At 37.1% G+C, this 18,706-nt stretch overlaps 1 protein-coding gene across 3 annotated transcripts in view; it reads left to right on the forward strand.

The window, feature by feature from the left end:
* Np (Notopleural) overlaps window positions 1-18,315 on the forward strand; it is a 118,800-nt gene extending 100,485 nt beyond the window's left edge. For all 3 annotated transcript variants that reach the window (XM_067774238.1, XM_067774240.1, XM_067774239.1), the window contains 4 exons: window positions 15,167-15,344; window positions 15,421-15,573; window positions 17,172-17,443; window positions 17,514-18,315. In XM_067774238.1, the coding sequence (XP_067630339.1) occupies window positions 15,167-15,344; window positions 15,421-15,573; window positions 17,172-17,443; window positions 17,514-17,677 (767 nt within the window). In that variant the 3' untranslated portion in view covers window positions 17,678-18,315. The remainder of the gene's footprint in view (window positions 1-15,166; window positions 15,345-15,420; window positions 15,574-17,171; window positions 17,444-17,513) is intronic.
* Window positions 18,316-18,706: the final 391 nt, after the last annotated feature.

The following is an 18,706-nucleotide window of genomic DNA, read 5'->3' on the forward strand; positions in this document are numbered from 1 at the left end:
AACTAAGGATTACTCCCTTTTAAAACCCTCATTAACACCTTTCATTTGATACCCATATCGTACAAACAAATTCTAGGGTCACCCCTGGTTCACCTTTATGGCGATATCTCGAAACGGCGTCCACCTATGGAACTAAGGATTACTCCCTTTTAAAATACTCATTAACACCTTTCATTTGATACCCATATCGTACAAACAAATTCTAGGGTCACCCCTGGTTCACCTTTATGGCGATATCTCGAAACGGCGTCCACCTATGGAACTAAGGATTACTCCCTTTTAAAATACTCATTAACACCTTTCATTTGATACCCATATCGTACAAATGCATTTTAGAGTCACCCCTGGTCCACCTTTATGGCGATATCTCGAAAAGGCGACCACCTATGGAACTAAGGATTACTCCCTTTTAAAACCCTCATTAATACCTTTAATTTGATACCCATATCGTACAAACACATTCTAGAGTCACCCCTGGTCCACCTTTATAGCGATATTTCGAAACGGCGTCCACCTATAGAACTAAGGCCCACTCCCTTTTAAAATACTCATTAACTCCTTTCGTTTGATACCAAATTGCACAAACGAATTCTAGAGTCACCCCTGGCCCATCTTTATGGCGATATCTCGAAAAGGCGACCACCTATGGAACTAAGGATTACTCCCTTTTAAAACCCTCATTAACACCTTTCATTTGATACCCATATCGTACAAATGCATTTTAGAGTCACCCCTGGTCCACCTTTATGGCGATATCTCGAAAAGGCGACCACCTATGGAACTAAGGATTACTCCCTTTTAAAACCCTCATTAATACCTTTAATTTGATACCCATATCGTACAAACACATTCTAGAGTCACCCCTGGTTCACCTTTATGGCGATATCTCGAAACGGCGTCCACTTATGGAACTAAGGATTACTCCCTTTTAAAATACTCATTAACTCCTTTCGTTTGATACCGATATTGCACAAACGAATTATAGAGTCACCCCTGGCCCACCTTTATGGCGACACCTCGAAAAGGCGTCCACCTATAGAACTAAGGCCCACTCCCTTTTAAAATACTCATTAACTCCTTTCGTTTGATACCCATATTGCACAAACGAATTCTAGAGTCACCCCTGGCCCATCTTTATGGCGATATCTCGAAACGGCGTCCACCTATGGAACTAAGGATTACTCCCTTTTAAAACCCTCATTAATACCTTTAATTTGATACCCATATCGTACAAACACATTCTAGAGTCACCCCTGGTCCACCTTTATAGCGATATTTCGAAACGGCGTCCACCTATAGAACTAAGGCCCACTCCCTTTTAAAATACTCACTAAAACCTTTCATTTGATACCCATATCGTACAAACATATTCTAGAATCACCCCTGGTCCACCTTTATTGCGATACCTCGAAAAGGCGTCCACCTATAGAACTAAGGCCCACTCCCTTTTAAAATACTCTTTAACTCCTTTCGTTTGATACCCATATTGTACAAACAAATTCTAGGGTCACCCCTGGTTCACCTTTATGGCGATATCTCGAAACGGCGTCCACTTATGGAACTAAGGATTACTCCCTTTTAAAATACTCATTAACACCTTTCATTTGATACCCATATCGTACAAACAAATTCTAGGGTCACCCCTGGTTCACCTTTATGGCGATGTCTCGAAACGGCGTCCACCTATGGAACTAAGGATTACTCCCTTTTAAAACCCTCATTAATACCTTTTATTTGATACCCATATCGTACAAACACATTCTAGAGTCAACCCTGGTCCACCTCTATGGCGATATTTCGAAACTGCATCCACCTATAGAACTAAGGACCACTCCCTTTTAAAATACTCATTAACACCATTCGTTTGATGCCCATATTGTACAAACAAATTCTAGAGTCAACCCTGATCCACCTTTGTGGCGATATCTCGAAACGGCGTCCACTTATGGAACTAAGGATTACTCCCTTTTAAAATACTCATTAACACCTTTCATTTGATACCCATATCGTACAAACAAATTCTAGGATCACCCCTGGTTCACCTTTATGGCGATATCTCGAAACGGCGTCCACCTATGGAACTAAGGATTACTCCCTTTTAAAATACTCATTAACACCTTTCATTTGATACCCATATCGTACAAATGCATTTTAGAGTCACCCCTGGTCCACCTTTATGGCGATATCTCGAAAAGGCGACCACCTATACAACAACCACCACTCCCTTTTAAAACCCTCATTAATACCTTTAATTTGATACCCATATCGTACAAACACATTCTAGAGTCAACCCTGATTCACCTCTATGGCGATATTTCGAAACTGCATCCACCTATAGAACTAAGGACCACTCCCTTTTAAAATACTCATTAACACCATTCGTTTGATGCCCATATTGTACAAACAAATTCTAGGGTCACCCCTGTTCCACCTTTGTGGCGATATCTCGAAACGGAGTCCACCTATGGAACTAAGGATTACTCCCTTTTAAAATACTCATTAACAGCTTTAATTTGATACCCATATCGTACAAACAAATTCTAGGGTCACCCCTGGTTCACCTTTATGGCGATATCTCGAAACGGCGTCCACCTATGGAACTAAGGATTACTCCCTTTTAAAATACTCATTAACACCTTTCATTTGATGCCCATATCGTACAAATGCATTCTAGAGTCACCCCTGGTCCACCTTTATGGCGATATCTCGAAAAGGCGACCACCTATACAACAACCACCACTCCCTTTTAAAACCCTCATTAATACCTTTAATTTGATACCCATATCGTACAAACACATTCTAGAGTCAACCCTGGTCCACCTCTATGGCGATATTTCGAAACTGCATCCACCTATAGAACTAAGGACCACTCCCTTTTATAATACTCATTAACACCATTCGTTTGATGCCCATATTGTACAAACAAATTCTAGAGTCAACCCTGATCCACCTTTATGGCTATATCCCTAAATGGCGTCCACCTATAGAACTATGGCGCACTCCCTCATAAAATACTCTTTAATGCCTTTCATTTGATACACATGTCATACAAACACATTCCAGGGTTTTCCTCGGTTCATTTTCCTACATGGTTATTTTCTCTTATGTTGTCACCATAGCTCTCATCTGAGTATGTAATGTTCGGTTACACCCGAACTTAACCTTCCTTTCTTGTTATTCTTCTCATTCTTTTTCTTGATCTATTTCTTCTTCTTGTTATATATTTTCTTCTATAATTTCAGTTTCTCTTTTTCTTTTATTTTTCTTCTATTTTTCCAATTTTTCTTCATTTTCCTCTTCTACATCAATTTCTTATTTTACTTCTTCCTTCAATCAATATTTCCTTTCTATTATTATTATTATTACATTTATATTAAGTCCCTTTCATGTTTGTCCCCTCATTTCCATACGAATTTTTCACCCACGGAAAAGTCTTTTCTGGTAACTTCCCGTTGAGCTAGACACTTGATACTTAGAGCATAGTTCAGATCTGGGAGACATTACAATGCAAGTGAAAAAAAATCTGCTAGGTGGCGCACGGATCGAGATATACAGAAAATTTATTTTAAAATGGAAATTGTCTTTGTTTTTTATCGGCCTATTGATAAATGATTGAAGGTTCGATTCGAGCTCAAGGCCAGAACAATAATTTTTTTCTAATGATAATTATGGTATGTTTGTTTAATGGTGTGTTCAGTTTATACTTTTATTTAAGAATTCATGAGCTTAACACCGGATTATAATAAGTGAATTTCAATTATTATGTTTTTCTAAGAGAAACTGAAAAGAAAGAAACATTTACTAGCATATTGCGATGGACCCATTTCGAAAACCGCCAACGTAATTATATTTGTATCATTGTTATTTTATTATTGTTATTTTTAAATTTTTCTAAATTTGAAAAATTGTATTTTGTTTTTGGAATAGTAAGTAGAAAATTTTTCAGACAACCTGCCATAGCTGCGCAGATAAATCCATTTCGAAGGGTGCTAAGCCTTCATCATCAGTACGCTTTAGGCATGCTGCGCTAACCATTTAGCTATACAGCGGTTTGTTTGACTGGCAAATTCTCGGTGATCCAGAGACTTGAAACTTAGCGCATAGTGTGCGAGTCGATGGCGCTACAATTCGTAGAAAACAAAATGCCGCCAGGTGGTGCATGGATCGATATATTAGGAAAATTAATTTTAATTTGGGAATCTTTCAATCCATTTTTAACTAACTTCCCGGTTACCTAGAGACTTGTAAATTAGGAAGTGGTTCGAGACCCGGTGACAATACAATTTGTACAAAACAAAGTTCCGCTAGGTGGCGTGCTAATTGAGATAACTACAAATCCCTGAAAAACTAAGGGAATCTTGCGATCGATTTTTGACTAACTTGCCGGTGAGCTAGAGATTTGAAACTTGGGCCGTGGGTCAGAACCCGGTGAAAATGCAGCATTTGATCAAAAAAAAATCGCTAGACGGCACGCGGATCGAGATAGTAAGAAAACAAATTTTAATTTGGGAATTTTTCAATCCATTTTTAACTAACTTCCCGGTTACCTAGAGACTTGAAATTTGGCGCTTAGTTAGAGGCCTGGTGACAATACATCTTATAAGAAACAAAGTTCCGCTAGGTGGCGCGCTAGTCAATATAACTGCAAATCCTTTAAAAAACGGTGGGAATCTTGCGATCGATTTTCGAGTAAGTTCCCGATGAGTTAGAGACATGAAACTTGGGCGGTAAGTCAGAACCCGGTAACAATGCAATATTTTATCAAAAAATAGTGCTAGTTTTAAATTTGGAATCTTGTAATCGATTTTTAACTAACTTCCTGGATATCTAGAGACTTGAAACCTGAAATATAGTTTAAAATTTGATGACAGTGCAATGTTTGATTAAAAAATTTGAGGTACGTAATGCACAAGTCGAACTATTTAGTAGATTAGGCCATACCTTCATGGCTAGCCTCCTGAGTGTTGCAGGCGTTGTAGAATTCCACCTCGTTGAAGGCCCAACTCAATGCACGTCCTTGCATACTTTTAGGCGTACGCAACTTTCACCACGATTCTTTTAGACTTTCAGCAAAGACTCTATAAATACAAGATGGGACATTGTAGAGTACTAAAGCTTTGTGGAAACTGTGGGACGGCTGTACCAGGAATTCACCATACTTTTTGCTATGCTGTCCGCCTCAACATAGCTGATTTTATAAGGCTGTTTAACTCTGTAATCTTTGCTGTAATTTATTTTGCTTTTGGAAAAATGACCTATTTGAAATAAGCTGGATGAAAAATATTGGCATAACAGCTTAAGTTAGATCAACAATGGAAAATCTTTGAAAATTTAAGCAGATGTGGCAATTTCGCGAACGAAATGTTGACAATCTATTGATCATCTCTAGGAAATTAGCGACATTCCATCAACTAAGCAGCAATACTACTGTTATTATTTGGCTGCTCAAACACACCCATATTAATTGTGCATTAAATCTAAAATATAAAACTCAAAAATGACTCTGGTTGTTATGTCCGCAGAATTTATTTAGCTCAAAGTTACAGCCCATAATAGCCAAAGCCATGATAATTTATACGGGTCATAAATTCTTTCTCTGATTCAAAAGCTGAACTACCAGCGCTACCGTCATCAGCTCAGTGTCATCATTACCAATAGCGCCAATAAAACCAAAATCGTGCCTGACACACAAAAATCGTTTCACTCAATAGCGCAAGTGAAATGTACTACGCACTCACTACTAAGTAGCGTCAAAAATTAGCTTGGAGTCATTGCGTAAATGAGCTATCATTGAGCTGGCACCGCATTGGCGCTGGCGCCATGCAATTTACATCAATAAAATTGCGCGAATACCCAGGCTCATGACTTTTTTAATCACGATGGTGAAAACGAAACAGGGGCAAAACGTATGGTGTATTCCTGGTGTAGCCGTTCCACTTTGTGGAAAATGAACGACTCTACAATGCTCCCTCTTATTAATCTACGCTCTTTGCTTTCAGGCGTATGTGAATTTCACCACGATTTTCAGCTGTGTAAATTAAGTAGCTAACAAACGAGGTGGAATTCTCTTGTTATGATAAGAGGTGGAATTCTGTTGTTTTCGCCACTAAAAAAGTGAAAATAAAAATATGATAAAAAAAATTTAAGGACTACCTTTATATAAATGGACCAAAAAATAGAAGGCAATTTTTCCTTAAATATAGACATAGTCTTGTTGAATTTTGACTAAAAAACTTTAACAATAGCTCTTGTAAAAGAATTTTGAGATTTAAAATTATAAAGGTAGAGCGCGTGCTTAAATTTTAAATAATCAATTAGTTAATCCCAAGTACATGGATTGCCTTAAATTGAAAGACCTTTATAGTTTTAAGTCCCAAAATTCTTTTACAAGAGCTATTGTTAAAGTTTTTTAGTCAAAATTCAACATGACTATGTCTGTATTAAAGGAAAAATTGCCTTCTATTTTTCGGTCCCTTTATATAAAGGTAGTCCTTAAAATTTTTTTATCAACTTTTTATTCCTCTTTTTCTTCATTTACCTTGTTTTATTTGTTTTCTACACTTGGTTTCTTTATCTTCTTCTCCCTTCCTTTTTTCTTCGTCTTTTGTTACCTTCTTTTTCCTCCCTTAGTCCTTCCCACATTTGTCTGTCCTTTCCATTTCTTTTATATTCTTTCTTTTTTTTCATTTCTCGGTTTATTCTTTTTTCCTGTTATTTATCTTCTTTCTCTATTTTCTAATCAAATTTCTGAGCTTGCTAAATAGCAATGAGCCTCCATTATGGCACAGGGGAGCCCCATTGAAAGGCCATATAAGTTCTTTTCTTAGTTGATGCTAAATTTGCTAAAAGGCTAGTCCCTGGGCTTAAATTCCGCTTTCCCTCTATAAAGGATTTCATGATTGACTTGCTCTGATTTGACTCGTTCTTCTTTTGTGTCAGTTCCCACCTCGCAGAGTTAGCTCTGAAAATGAAAACTTACTTCTCTCCCTTATCACTTAAACAGGAAGCATTTTTGCAAATTTGAAGTATTTTTTTGTTGTCCTTCATATTTAATAGGTTAAACGTACTAATTAAAAGATAAATTTGGACTGAGAATTGCACTACCTTTATATAAGACCGCGAAAGAAAATTTTAAGACCAATCAGGGACGAAGTTATCTTTAGTATGACTTTTATATGAAAATAAGAGGTACTTCGTGATTTACTTTCAACATCACGTTTTAATTGAAAAGATACGCCTAATTGATCGCAGGCTCAAAATGACTCAAACAACAGTTATGAACAATTGATGTTTAAAATAATGTTCACGTCTTTAAAATTAATGAACTCGCCTTTGAAAATGCATGTAAAATTATTCCTTTTGACAACTTCTGTAAGTCCAACCAAAGATCATGAAAATCGTGCGAAGAGTGTATTTAAAAAAAACGCACTGAGAGCTACCACAACTCATTATCGAGAGTTGCACAATACACACATATATATATATAACATATACATACATACATATGCACATAGTTACAATTGTACATACATTTTTGAGACCTTAAGTCACCATAAGTTCATTGACTTCTTTTACAGCCTTGATTTGCTACTCAACATAGACCAACGGTTTGAAGGTCTAAATCAAGGTCGAGCCAACAACCAACCAATCGTGCAGCTCTTCAATCTATTTTAAACCAATTCTTGCAACTGCGCATGCGCAACAAACATACACACACAGACAGAAATGTGCACATGCAACAAGAACGACGAATGCATGTCGTATTAACAACGTTTTTGTTTTGCGTGCAAATCATGTTTTGTTGCCGCTTCCACTTGAGCCCTTTGGTGGCATGAAAACACAAATAGCTTATCTTCACTTTGGTTAATTTGTATTTGAGTAGTACTGTTGCAAGAAGTTGCTGCAGAAAGCGATTAATATGGCTGTGTGCGCAAGAAGCAGCTCATGCATTTTTGTTATTCCTGTCTTTTTGTTGTTATACTCAGTTGAGCAGAGCTCACAGAGTATATTAAGTTTGATTGGATAACGGTTGGTTGTACATATATAAAGGAATCGAGATAGATATAGACTTCCATATATCAAAATAATCAGGATCGAAAAAAAATTTGATTGAGCCATGTCCGTCCGTCCGTCCGTCCGTCCGTCCGTCCGTCCGTCCGTCCGTTAACACGATAACTTGAGTAAATTTTGAGGTATCTTGATGAAATTTGGTATGTAGGTTCCTGAGCACTCATCTCAGATCGCTATTTAAAATGAACGATATCGGACTATAACCACGCCCACTTTTTCGATATCGAAAATTTCGAAAAACCGAAAAAGTGCGATAATTCATTACCAAAGACAGATAAAGCGACGAAACTTGGTAGATGAGTTGAATTTATTACGCAGAATAGAAAACTGGTAAAATTTTGGACAATGGGCGTGGCACCGCCCACTTGTAAAAGAAGGTAATTTAAAACTTTTGCAAGGTGTAATTTGGCAGTCGTTGAAGATATCATGATGAAATTTGTCAGGAACGTTACTACTATTACTATATGTACGCTTAATAAAAATTAGCAAATTCGGGGAAGGACCACGCCCACTTTTAAAAAAAATTTTTTTTTTTAAGTAAAATTTTTACAAAAAATTTAATATCTTTACAGTATATAAGTAAATTCTGTCAACATTCAACTCCAGTAATGATATGGTGCAACAAAATACAAAAATAAAAGAAAATTTCAAAATGGGCGTGGCTCCGCCCTTTTTCATTTAATTTGTCTAGGATACTTTTAACGCCATAAGTCGAACAAAAATTAACCAATCCTTTTGAAATTTGGTAGGGGAGTAGATTTTACGACGTTAACTGTTTTCTGTGAAAAAGGGCGAAATCGGTTGAAGCCACGCCCAGTTTTTATACACGGTCCACCGTCTGTCCTTCCGCTCGGCCGTTAACACAATAACTTGAGCAAAAATCGATATATCTTTACTAAACTTAGCACACGTACTTATCTGAACTCACTTTATCACGATATAAAAAATGGCCGAAATCCGACCATAACCACGCCCACTTTATCGATATCGAAAATTACGAAAAATAAAAAAATGTCATAATTCTATACCAAATACGAAAAAAGGGATGAAACATTGTAACTGGACTGATTTATTGACGCAAAATATAACTTTGGAAAAAACTTTGTAATATGGGTGTGACGCCTACCATATTAAGTAGAAGAAAATGAAAAAGTTCTACAAGGCGAAATCAACAGCCCTTGGAATCTTGGCAGGAATACTGTTAGTGGTATTCCATATATAAATAAATTAGCAGTACCCGACAGATGATTTTCTGGATCACCTGGTCCACATTTTGGTCGATATCCCGAGAACGCCTTCACATATACATCTAAGGGCCACTCGCTTTTAAAACCCTCATTAATACCTTTAATTTGATATCCATATCGTACAAACACATTCTAGAGTCACCCCTGGCCCACCCTAATGGCGATATCTCGAAAAGGTGTCCACCTATAGACCTAATGCCCACTCCCTATTAAAATGCTCAGTAACACCTTTCGTTTGATACCCATATCGTACAAACATTCTAGAGTCACCCCTGGCCCACCCTAATAGCGATATCTCGAAAAGGCGTCCACCTATAGACCTAATGCCCACTCCCTATTAAAATGCTCAGTAACACCTTTCGTTTGATACCCATATCGTACAAACATTCTAGAGTCACCCCTGGCCCACCCTAATGGCGGTATCTCGAAAAGCCGTCCACCTATAGACCTAATGTCCACTCCCTCTTAAAATGCTCAGTAACACCTTTCGTTTGATACCCATATCGTACAAACATTCTAGAGTCACCCCTGGCCCACCCTAATGGCGATATCTCGAAAAGGCGTCCACCTATAGACCTAATGTCCACTCCCTCTTAAAATGCTCAGTAACACCTTTCGTTTCATACCCATATCGTACAAACATTCTAGAGTCACCCCTGACCCACCTTAATGGCGATATCTCGAAAAGGCGTCCACCTATAGACCTAATGCCCACTCTCTCTTGAAATGCTCAGTAACACCTTTCGTTTGATACTCATATCGTACAAACATTCTAGAGTCACCCTTGGTCCACCTTTACGGCGATATCTCGAAAAGGCGACCACCTATTGAACTAAGGATTACCCCCTTTTAAAATACTCATTACCACCTTTCGTTTGATACCCATATCGTACAAACACATTCTAGAGTCACCTCTGGCCCACCCTAATGGCGATATCTCGAAAAGGCGTCCACCTATAGACCTAATGCCCACTCCCTCTTAAAATGCTCAGTAACACCTTTCGTTTGATACCCATATCGTACAAACATTCTAGAGTCACCCCTGGCCCACCCTAATGGCGATTTCTCGAAAAAGCGTCCACCTATAGACCTAATGCCCACTCCCTCTTAAAATGCTCAGTAACACCTTTCGTTTGATACCCATATCGTACAAACACATTCTAGAGTCACCCCTGCCCACCCTAATGACGATATCTCGAAAAGGCGTCCACCTATAGACCTCATGCCCACTCCCTCTTAAAATGCTCAGTAACACCTTTCGTTTGATATGGCGATATCTCGAAACGGCGTCGACCTATGGAACTAAGGATCACTCCTTTTCAAAATACTCATTAACAGCTTTCATTCGATAACCATATCGTACAAACATATTCTAGAGTCACCCCTGGTCCACCTTTATGGCGATTTCTCGAAAAGGCGTTCACCTATAGAACTAAAGCCCATTCCCTTTTAAAATACTCATTACCACCTTTCATTTGATACCCATATCGTACAAACACATTCTAGAGTCACCCCTAGTCCACCTTAATGGCGATATCTCGAAAAGGCGTCCACCGATAGACCTAAGGCCCACTCCCTCTTAAAATGCTCAGTAACACCTTTCATTTGATACCCATATCGTACAAACAAATTCTAGAGTCAGCCCTGGTCCACCTTTATGGCGATATCCCTAAATGGCGTCCATCAATAGAACTATGGCCTACTCTCTCTTAAAATACTCTTTAATACCTTCCATTTGATACACATGTCATACAACCACATTCCAGGGTTACCCTAGGTCCATTTTCCTACATGGTGATTTCCCTTATTTTGTCTCCATAGCTCTCAACTGAGTATGTAATGTTCGGTTGCACCCGAACTTAGCCTTCCTTACTTGTTTTTATATTGATATTGACTTCGCTGCAAGCAAATTGTAGGTCTTCTTCCTTTATTCATTTATAAATTTTTTTGCTATCGATTCTTGTTTTATTTCAAAATAGCATTCACATTCAGCTCTGCAGCATGTAATATAGCTAGTGGAACAAGTTTTGTTTGATTCCTTTAGTGGAAAGCAGCACAGACTATGGTGAACTATAAAGATAGGCTGGTTTTCGTGCCAAAGTTGACTTAATTTTAGTTGGCAGTTAATTGTTAAAATGGCATTTATTTTAAGTACACTGGGCGAGTGAATGATCAGAAGAAATCGTGAATCACTTAACCCACTTAACGCAAATGACACTTTACCAAAAAAAAGCTCGCTGATAAAAAGAGCACGGCAATATTGTTAACAATGCTTACGATTCTTTTTTCTTGGCTTCCCTTTCCTTTCTCCTCTTATTTTTCTTCTTTGTTTTTCTTCCCATGTTTTCTTTTTTTTCTCACTTTCTTGTCTTCTGCTTGCTTGCTCTTATTATTACTTTCAACTTCTTCTTTTTTCACTTTTTTATTATTTACTCTATTTCTTCATCTTCTTGTTATCCTTTTCTCTCTATTTATATTTTCCCTTTTGTTTACTATCCGTCTATCCTATCAGTTTCGGACTTTTTGCTAATTTTTCATTAAGTGTTTCATTCTTTTAACTTTTGTCACCTTTTTCCTCCATATCTGTATTTTTGTGCTTCCTTCTTCTTCGTTCTCTAGTATTGCAATTCAGCCCATTTTTCTTTTCCACTGTTTCTTCTGCTGTTCTTTTGCGGTTAGGGCCTCAACTCTTACTTTCCTTTTTGTTCGTTTCTCATTTTTCCACCTCTTCCGTTGTAGTGTTCCTACTAACCAAGTAAGCGTAACGCCGCTGACAAAAAAATCGGTCTGTGGAAAAAGTCGGCCTATGTAAAACAAATTCGAGTGGACCGACTTTTTTGCCATCGGCGTTTCAACATCCACCGGTCAACCATCCAAACTAAATCATCAACCACTTACTAATTGCAAGTTCATAGTTCACCTGACCCGCCCTTCTATATCTACCTTTAACTCAAGTACTCCTCAACCACTCTATGTTCCACCAGCCACCTAACCCTATTGGTCTTTTGCGCAGCAGCCAACTACCTTATTAACTATTTCTGTAGATTCACAGACTGCAATGGTCATTTTAGGTGTATATTAATCGATTAACTGTAAGCCCATTTCACCAGTACTCTTTGGCATCAGCCACCTTCCAAATATCCATCATTTACTGATTCTATCGACAAATTTGGCACCATCCACCATCATATTCGAATATGTTTCTGTATTTTTTTTTTTTTTTTTTTTTGGTAATGATGTTTTAATTTACTCCACCCCACCTAATCATATGGAGGGGAGAAGACTACTTTAGGAGCCATTTATTGCAGCTCTTGGAAGTTAGCTCTTTTCGAAACCCCACATGAGCAAAAAATAAAAGGAAGAAAATCTAAGTAGAAGTTCAGTTAAGCTTGACTCCTAACTGGGCGCAAGGCCGCAAGATTTTTGAAGTTTACCACCCAAGCAAGTTCATATATGAAAGATATTTATTAAGGCTACTTCCGCCTTTGCTTAACTGTGATATTAACATTCCTTACCTCATTGATATTGTTTTAGCTATTTTGGTGCAAATTCGCATTCTTATTTGCACTCTTATATATTTCCTTCTGGTACTAGCAATCGAATTTCTGTGGGTTCAACGTATTGATATTAGCTAGCATTCGTATTCAATACAAACAAACCCTCGATCATCACCAACGTTTTTAATGGCCGCTGTAAACCTTGACTTTGACCAATAATACTTTGGTTGTTTTGAGACTACAAATTTATTACTTGAGGAACTTAACATCAACAGTTGTTTTATGTGAAATACCAAATTGATCTGCTTCATACCAATTCTGCAATATATCCCTTTACCTATTTTCCAAACTATGCATGAACACTCGTAGCTTCGATAATGTCTTCTGCACATCCATTAAATCAAGAATCCATGCTTTTAAAATACAGACGAATTTGTCCGGAGCTCTTTACGAACCACCGCAGCACTTTAATGGCTCAAGTGTCCCAACATATCAGCGTACGCTTTGTTTACAAATAAATTGGATTCGCGATCATTATTCAGCATTCACAGCTGGCGGTCGACATGCATCACGATAATTGCTTTAAAACACAAATCGGTCAGCCAGACGCATGCTTGAATGTTTTTGCAAGACGTTGGCGCATGCGCATGACGCAGTTACATGGCGTAAAAATACCAAAAGAAGCGCAACAATCAAATCTGAATGCAGCTGGCTTAATTTATATACTAATGCATTCATAGCGTACAAATATGGTTACATTAACAGTAAATGCTTGAACCAAAACAAAAAAACATATAATGCTCGCACATTTGACCCGCAAGTCTGGCCATTTGTGTCACGCACATCGATAGCAAATATTCAATGCAAAGAAGAATACAAAAATATTTTATAAAAAAATTACAGAAATCCAAGCGCGTTGCTCAAGAAGTCTGCCATCTTATTTACGAGAGAATTTAAATTTATTTTTTGTGCCTTCTGCAAATTTTTTAATTTTCTTCTTGCCTTTGCTGCAAAATTCGTTGTGCAACACTCCTTTTTACTAACTGTAAACCAGGCTATGGTGTGTGCGCTTGGATTTGTTAATACCGCAGATAAGGTTAATTGATTATGAGAATCACAACGGTCCGACGTATATTTGTGAAGCTGTTTGTCAACTTTGCTAAGCACAAATATATATATGTATGCATGCGTGTACCATGCAAATGGTAATGCCACATGTTGCACATAACTTTCAGTCCACATTCAGCAAACGCATTGACTTAGTCACGATAAGAAGTGTGCGAGCTGGGTGGAAGCATTCAGAATAGGCTTAAGCTTTGTGGATGCAGGTCAAATTGTAAGTGTTTAAAATTTTTTTGTTGAAGAAACTAATTTTTTTTCCACATTTGTTATTAAATATTAGGCCTCCATGCATTCCAACCTTTATTATTATCTATTGTGCTTGACCTTTCAGTATATTACTGTATGTGGGGGCTTTTAATATATCTAAGTACCTCTTCAGACTTTGTACTCCACATCACGAGGGAAGTTACGCTACCTATATGGGAGAATCTCTACCTTGCAAGAGCGACACATTCGCAGAGAATGCTAATCCTGAAGAAAGTGGCAGAGAAAGGCTGTGAACCGTAGAATGCTGCTAGAGCACCCTGCTTGGCTAGATTATCAGCCTGTTCATTACCTTTATGTCCGCTATGCATCCGTGGACATTCTCTACCACAAACTTTTATTGCATGGATTTCTGCCTGAAATATAGTATGGCAGAAATCCGACCCATAGATACCATCTCCCCCTTTTTCTGAATGAACAGCTAAAAGTTACGTGAGATTTTGAACGCAGTGGCTATTGCAACATGTAGTTCCATTATGTGATTTTCTAAGTAGTTTCTTATTGCATTTATATGCATATTATGTTTCCGATCTTTACCTCAGCAAAGCAAGTATTGCCTCTTTCCCTATAAGAATACTTTACTAGTCATTGCCGCTTGCTTAGTTTTTTTATTGCTGTTCTTTGCGTGATCTTCGGTCACCAAACAAAGAAAGCGTAGGAAGCATATGTGACCTCACAACTGTATTTAATGTGCAGGATAATGTATCGGGAGATAGCTCCCATATTTTGCCACATAACCAGGTACAGGCGTAGAAGTTCGTGTTGCTTATATTTAAAGTAATTGAAGAGGTTTTTTCATTGGGTGGAATATATTTTTGCTTATACTTAGAAAGTCATGAAGCACTTTGCGAATTTTTAACTTCGATCTCAATCAAATAACATCGGATTATTAATGAAAGAATTCTGCAATCAACCAATTCTTAACTCAACCAATAATTTTCTAAAACAAATATCTCTATCTTCTAGTCTGTGGTCGTCGAATGTTCCCCGAACCAAGAATTGTGGGAGGATCGAATGCCGCTTTTGGACGTTGGCCTTGGCAAATCTCACTGCGACAGTGGCGCACATCAACTTATTTGCATAAGTGTGGAGCAGCGCTACTAAATGAGAATTGGGCTATCACAGCAGCGCATTGTGTGGAAAAGTAAAGTCAATTAATATTAATTCATTTATGTTTTCGAAACTTTTAAGCAAGCCCATATTGATTTTTTTGTTTTCAGCGTTCCACCTTCTGATTTATTGCTACGCATGGGTGAATATGATTTGGCGGAAGAAGAAGAACCTTACGGTTATCAGGAACGACGTGTACAAATAGTGGCATCACATCCACAATTCGATGCGAGAACGTTTGAATATGATTTGGCACTGCTTAGGTGAGTTGATTGAGGAATTTAGCACAATTCTATATGTTGTGAAGGAGGATCCATGGTCCCGGTGAATAATTACGATTTAATTATTTGTGTGCAGCAATCACAACAATAAGGCTGAACAGAGTTTGACGAGACTTGGAACGAGATTTGAAACATAGATCATGCGAAAAGAAACTATCAATACTATAAAGCAGCTTCTAGTAGAATTGTCAGTTTTGCTTCAAAAATCAAGTGGAAACTAGTATTTATAACACTAGTTGTGCTCTGGCCGAGTTGTTGTGATAATTTCAAAAGCGCGTGTGGATCGGACTGCATTAGCAGGTTAAGAAAATATAGCCAAATTAGTCATTTCCAAAGTGCATTTGTATGGGGATGTTTTCATCTAAAATGACGTATTTGGAGCAATGTTAATGTAATATTTTATTAGGTCATGTAGGTCAAGTTTTAACCAATTTTGGAAAAGTGGGCAGTGCCACCGGGCTTCTTTGGAACACATTCGGGTTTTATTTCGGATTCAAATCGTATCCTTGGAACCACACAGGGACTATTTCTTCTGCCACTTTAGCATCACTTTAGGACTGTTTATGAGTTTAAAATATTCCCTTCAGGATAACTGAACCATATCGGTATCATATGCCGGTCCCTTCCAGATCATTTCGGGAATAATTTGGGCGTTTTAGGGACTATCCACAGATCATCAGAAAAATTTCGGAATAGTTTTGGATAATTTGGTAAACAACTTTTCCGAATGGTTTTGGAAATTTATTCCAGGTTTTTATATATAATTTTTGGAACATTATTGGATCGTGTTTTGTTAGCTTTTGTAACCATTTAGTACTATCGGGAACAATATCCAGTTTTAAGGCCCATATCAGGGCAAACTTAGGATAATTTCGCGACTTTTTTAAACACATTTCGGTATGATTCTAGGATAGCATGCGAATCGCTTCTACACTATCATTTGGAGACTGTTTTAAGGACCAGATCGGAGCGAATTTCGCATGACTTTAGGACTAGTTTCAGTGTTCTTTCCGGGCTATTTTCGGATACTTTCGGGATAATTTTCGAAACAATTTGCGTCTGCTTTCGGATAATTTCGGAATTGTTGCCGCACACTTTGTGATCTTTTTGGGACTATTTTGCTATCGGATCAAATTGGTATCATTTCGAATCTGGCTTTCATATTTTTGATACTTAATAGGGATAACTTTCGAAAAATTTTAAGATTAACTACGGATCAACTAGAAATAGTTTCTGCACTATAACCAAATCATTTCAGGAGAGGTTTACCGGTGCTTTGAGTACTATTTTTGGAGTGTGTTCTGGCTCAATTTGAAATTGTTTCTGGGATTGTTACGGGATCAACGGGATGTTTTAATACTGCGACTGTTCCATTTGGGGACTATCTCTGGAAAATTTTAGGATTATTTTCGGACATAATTTTGGTTCTATTTCGGGATTACTTTTTGGACCATTTCGTGTTCAGAATTTGTTTTTTTGATAAGAACGAACTTTTTTTCGTCTTAATTCAAAGAAAATGTAAATGCCTCTCGTCACTATTTGCGTTTCCTTAAAACTATAAATGTCCCTCTTTTTTTCAGATTCTATGAGCCTGTGGTGTTCCAGCCGAACATCATACCCGTTTGTGTGCCAAACAGCGATATTGATTTCGTTGGCCAGACCGCCTTTGTCACTGGTTGGGGAAGACTCTATGAAAATGGGCCACTGCCAAGCGTGTTGCAGGAGGTTGCTGTGCCAGTCATCAACAATACCATTTGTGAGACCATGTATCGCGTAGCTGGTTTCATTGAACACATACCGCACATATTTATTTGTGCAGGCTGGAAGAAAGGTGGCTACGATTCCTGTGAAGGTATGTATCCTATTATTACTATTAAGTGAATTTCAATTATTTTTTTAATTATTTTTATTTTTATGCAAAGGTGACTCTGGTGGTCCGATGGTGCTGCAACGTGAAGACGATAAACGTTTTCAGTTGGGCGGTGTTATTTCATGGGGCATTGGCTGTGCGGAGGCAAATCAACCTGGCGTTTATACGCGCATCTCTGAATTCAGAGATTGGATAAATCAAATATTGCAGTTTTAGAAGAAATTGAATCATAAACACAGGTTGAATAGATAAATAGACTTTAAAACTGCATTTTTATGATAATATAGTTAGTTAAAATTACTAAATCAGTGATGCACAGCCTTGCGACATCTGTCAGTAAAAGCTATTAATGTTCTTCTTAGTTTACTGTAATCGTATTCTGCAGCATAAGATGATTACTGCTTGCTTGAACTGCACGTAGCTCTCAGAGTGTTCAAGGTGCATCTCTAGACTAACACTATAATATTTACGTTTGCTCTTATCCTCTCTCAAATTGTTTGCTCTGCGCGGATAAATAAATTGCTCAGTTCTCGCATAACTTAGAATGAAACTGTAAAGAGGCCATGCCTCTGTTTAAGGCAGTAGAATCTTCCTACGCGAGGCAATTTTTTTTTTTTTACTATCAAAGTAAAGACATTTTTCAATTTTCATTATCGGTTTTCTTTTCACCTTACATCAAGACATAAAGATTATTAATGTAATTTATTTGATTTTAGCTGTTAGTTTAGTGAATAATTAAATCAACATAAAATGTGATTTTTAACGCAAAATATTCATATATTTATAAATATTCGCAGAATCGCTTGCAGCTTTCAGCATTTTTCTATTTAGCGCATCACATTTTGTTGACTATATAAATTAAACAAAAAAAAATAATAATTTTGTTTAAGTACATAATGTTCATATTATTAAACAAATATTAGTTTAGAATAATTAATTGTACATAATTTATATAAATAATTTTTAACTTAAAAAAACAACCCAATGCTGTATTTAAAATTCGATTTAGTTTATTTTATAATTTTAGTAATTTAGTTATTAATTAAAAATTATATTGCAATAATGTACTTTGTACTTACTCATGTAATTAAGTATTTTAAATGATTTGCATATTTTAGAAAATGTTTTTTAAAAACATATTTCAGTCATAATTCACAATTGTGTTATTTATTAACTAATAAAAAACATAAAAAATTACAAAATATATAATTTGAAATTTTTATACTCAGCGTGCTTTGCACACAA

The sequence above is a fragment of the Eurosta solidaginis genome, chromosome 3 (genome assembly GCF_040869045.1).
Source record: "Eurosta solidaginis isolate ZX-2024a chromosome 3, ASM4086904v1, whole genome shotgun sequence".
In the NCBI taxonomy this organism is placed as follows: domain Eukaryota; kingdom Metazoa; phylum Arthropoda; class Insecta; order Diptera; family Tephritidae; genus Eurosta; species Eurosta solidaginis.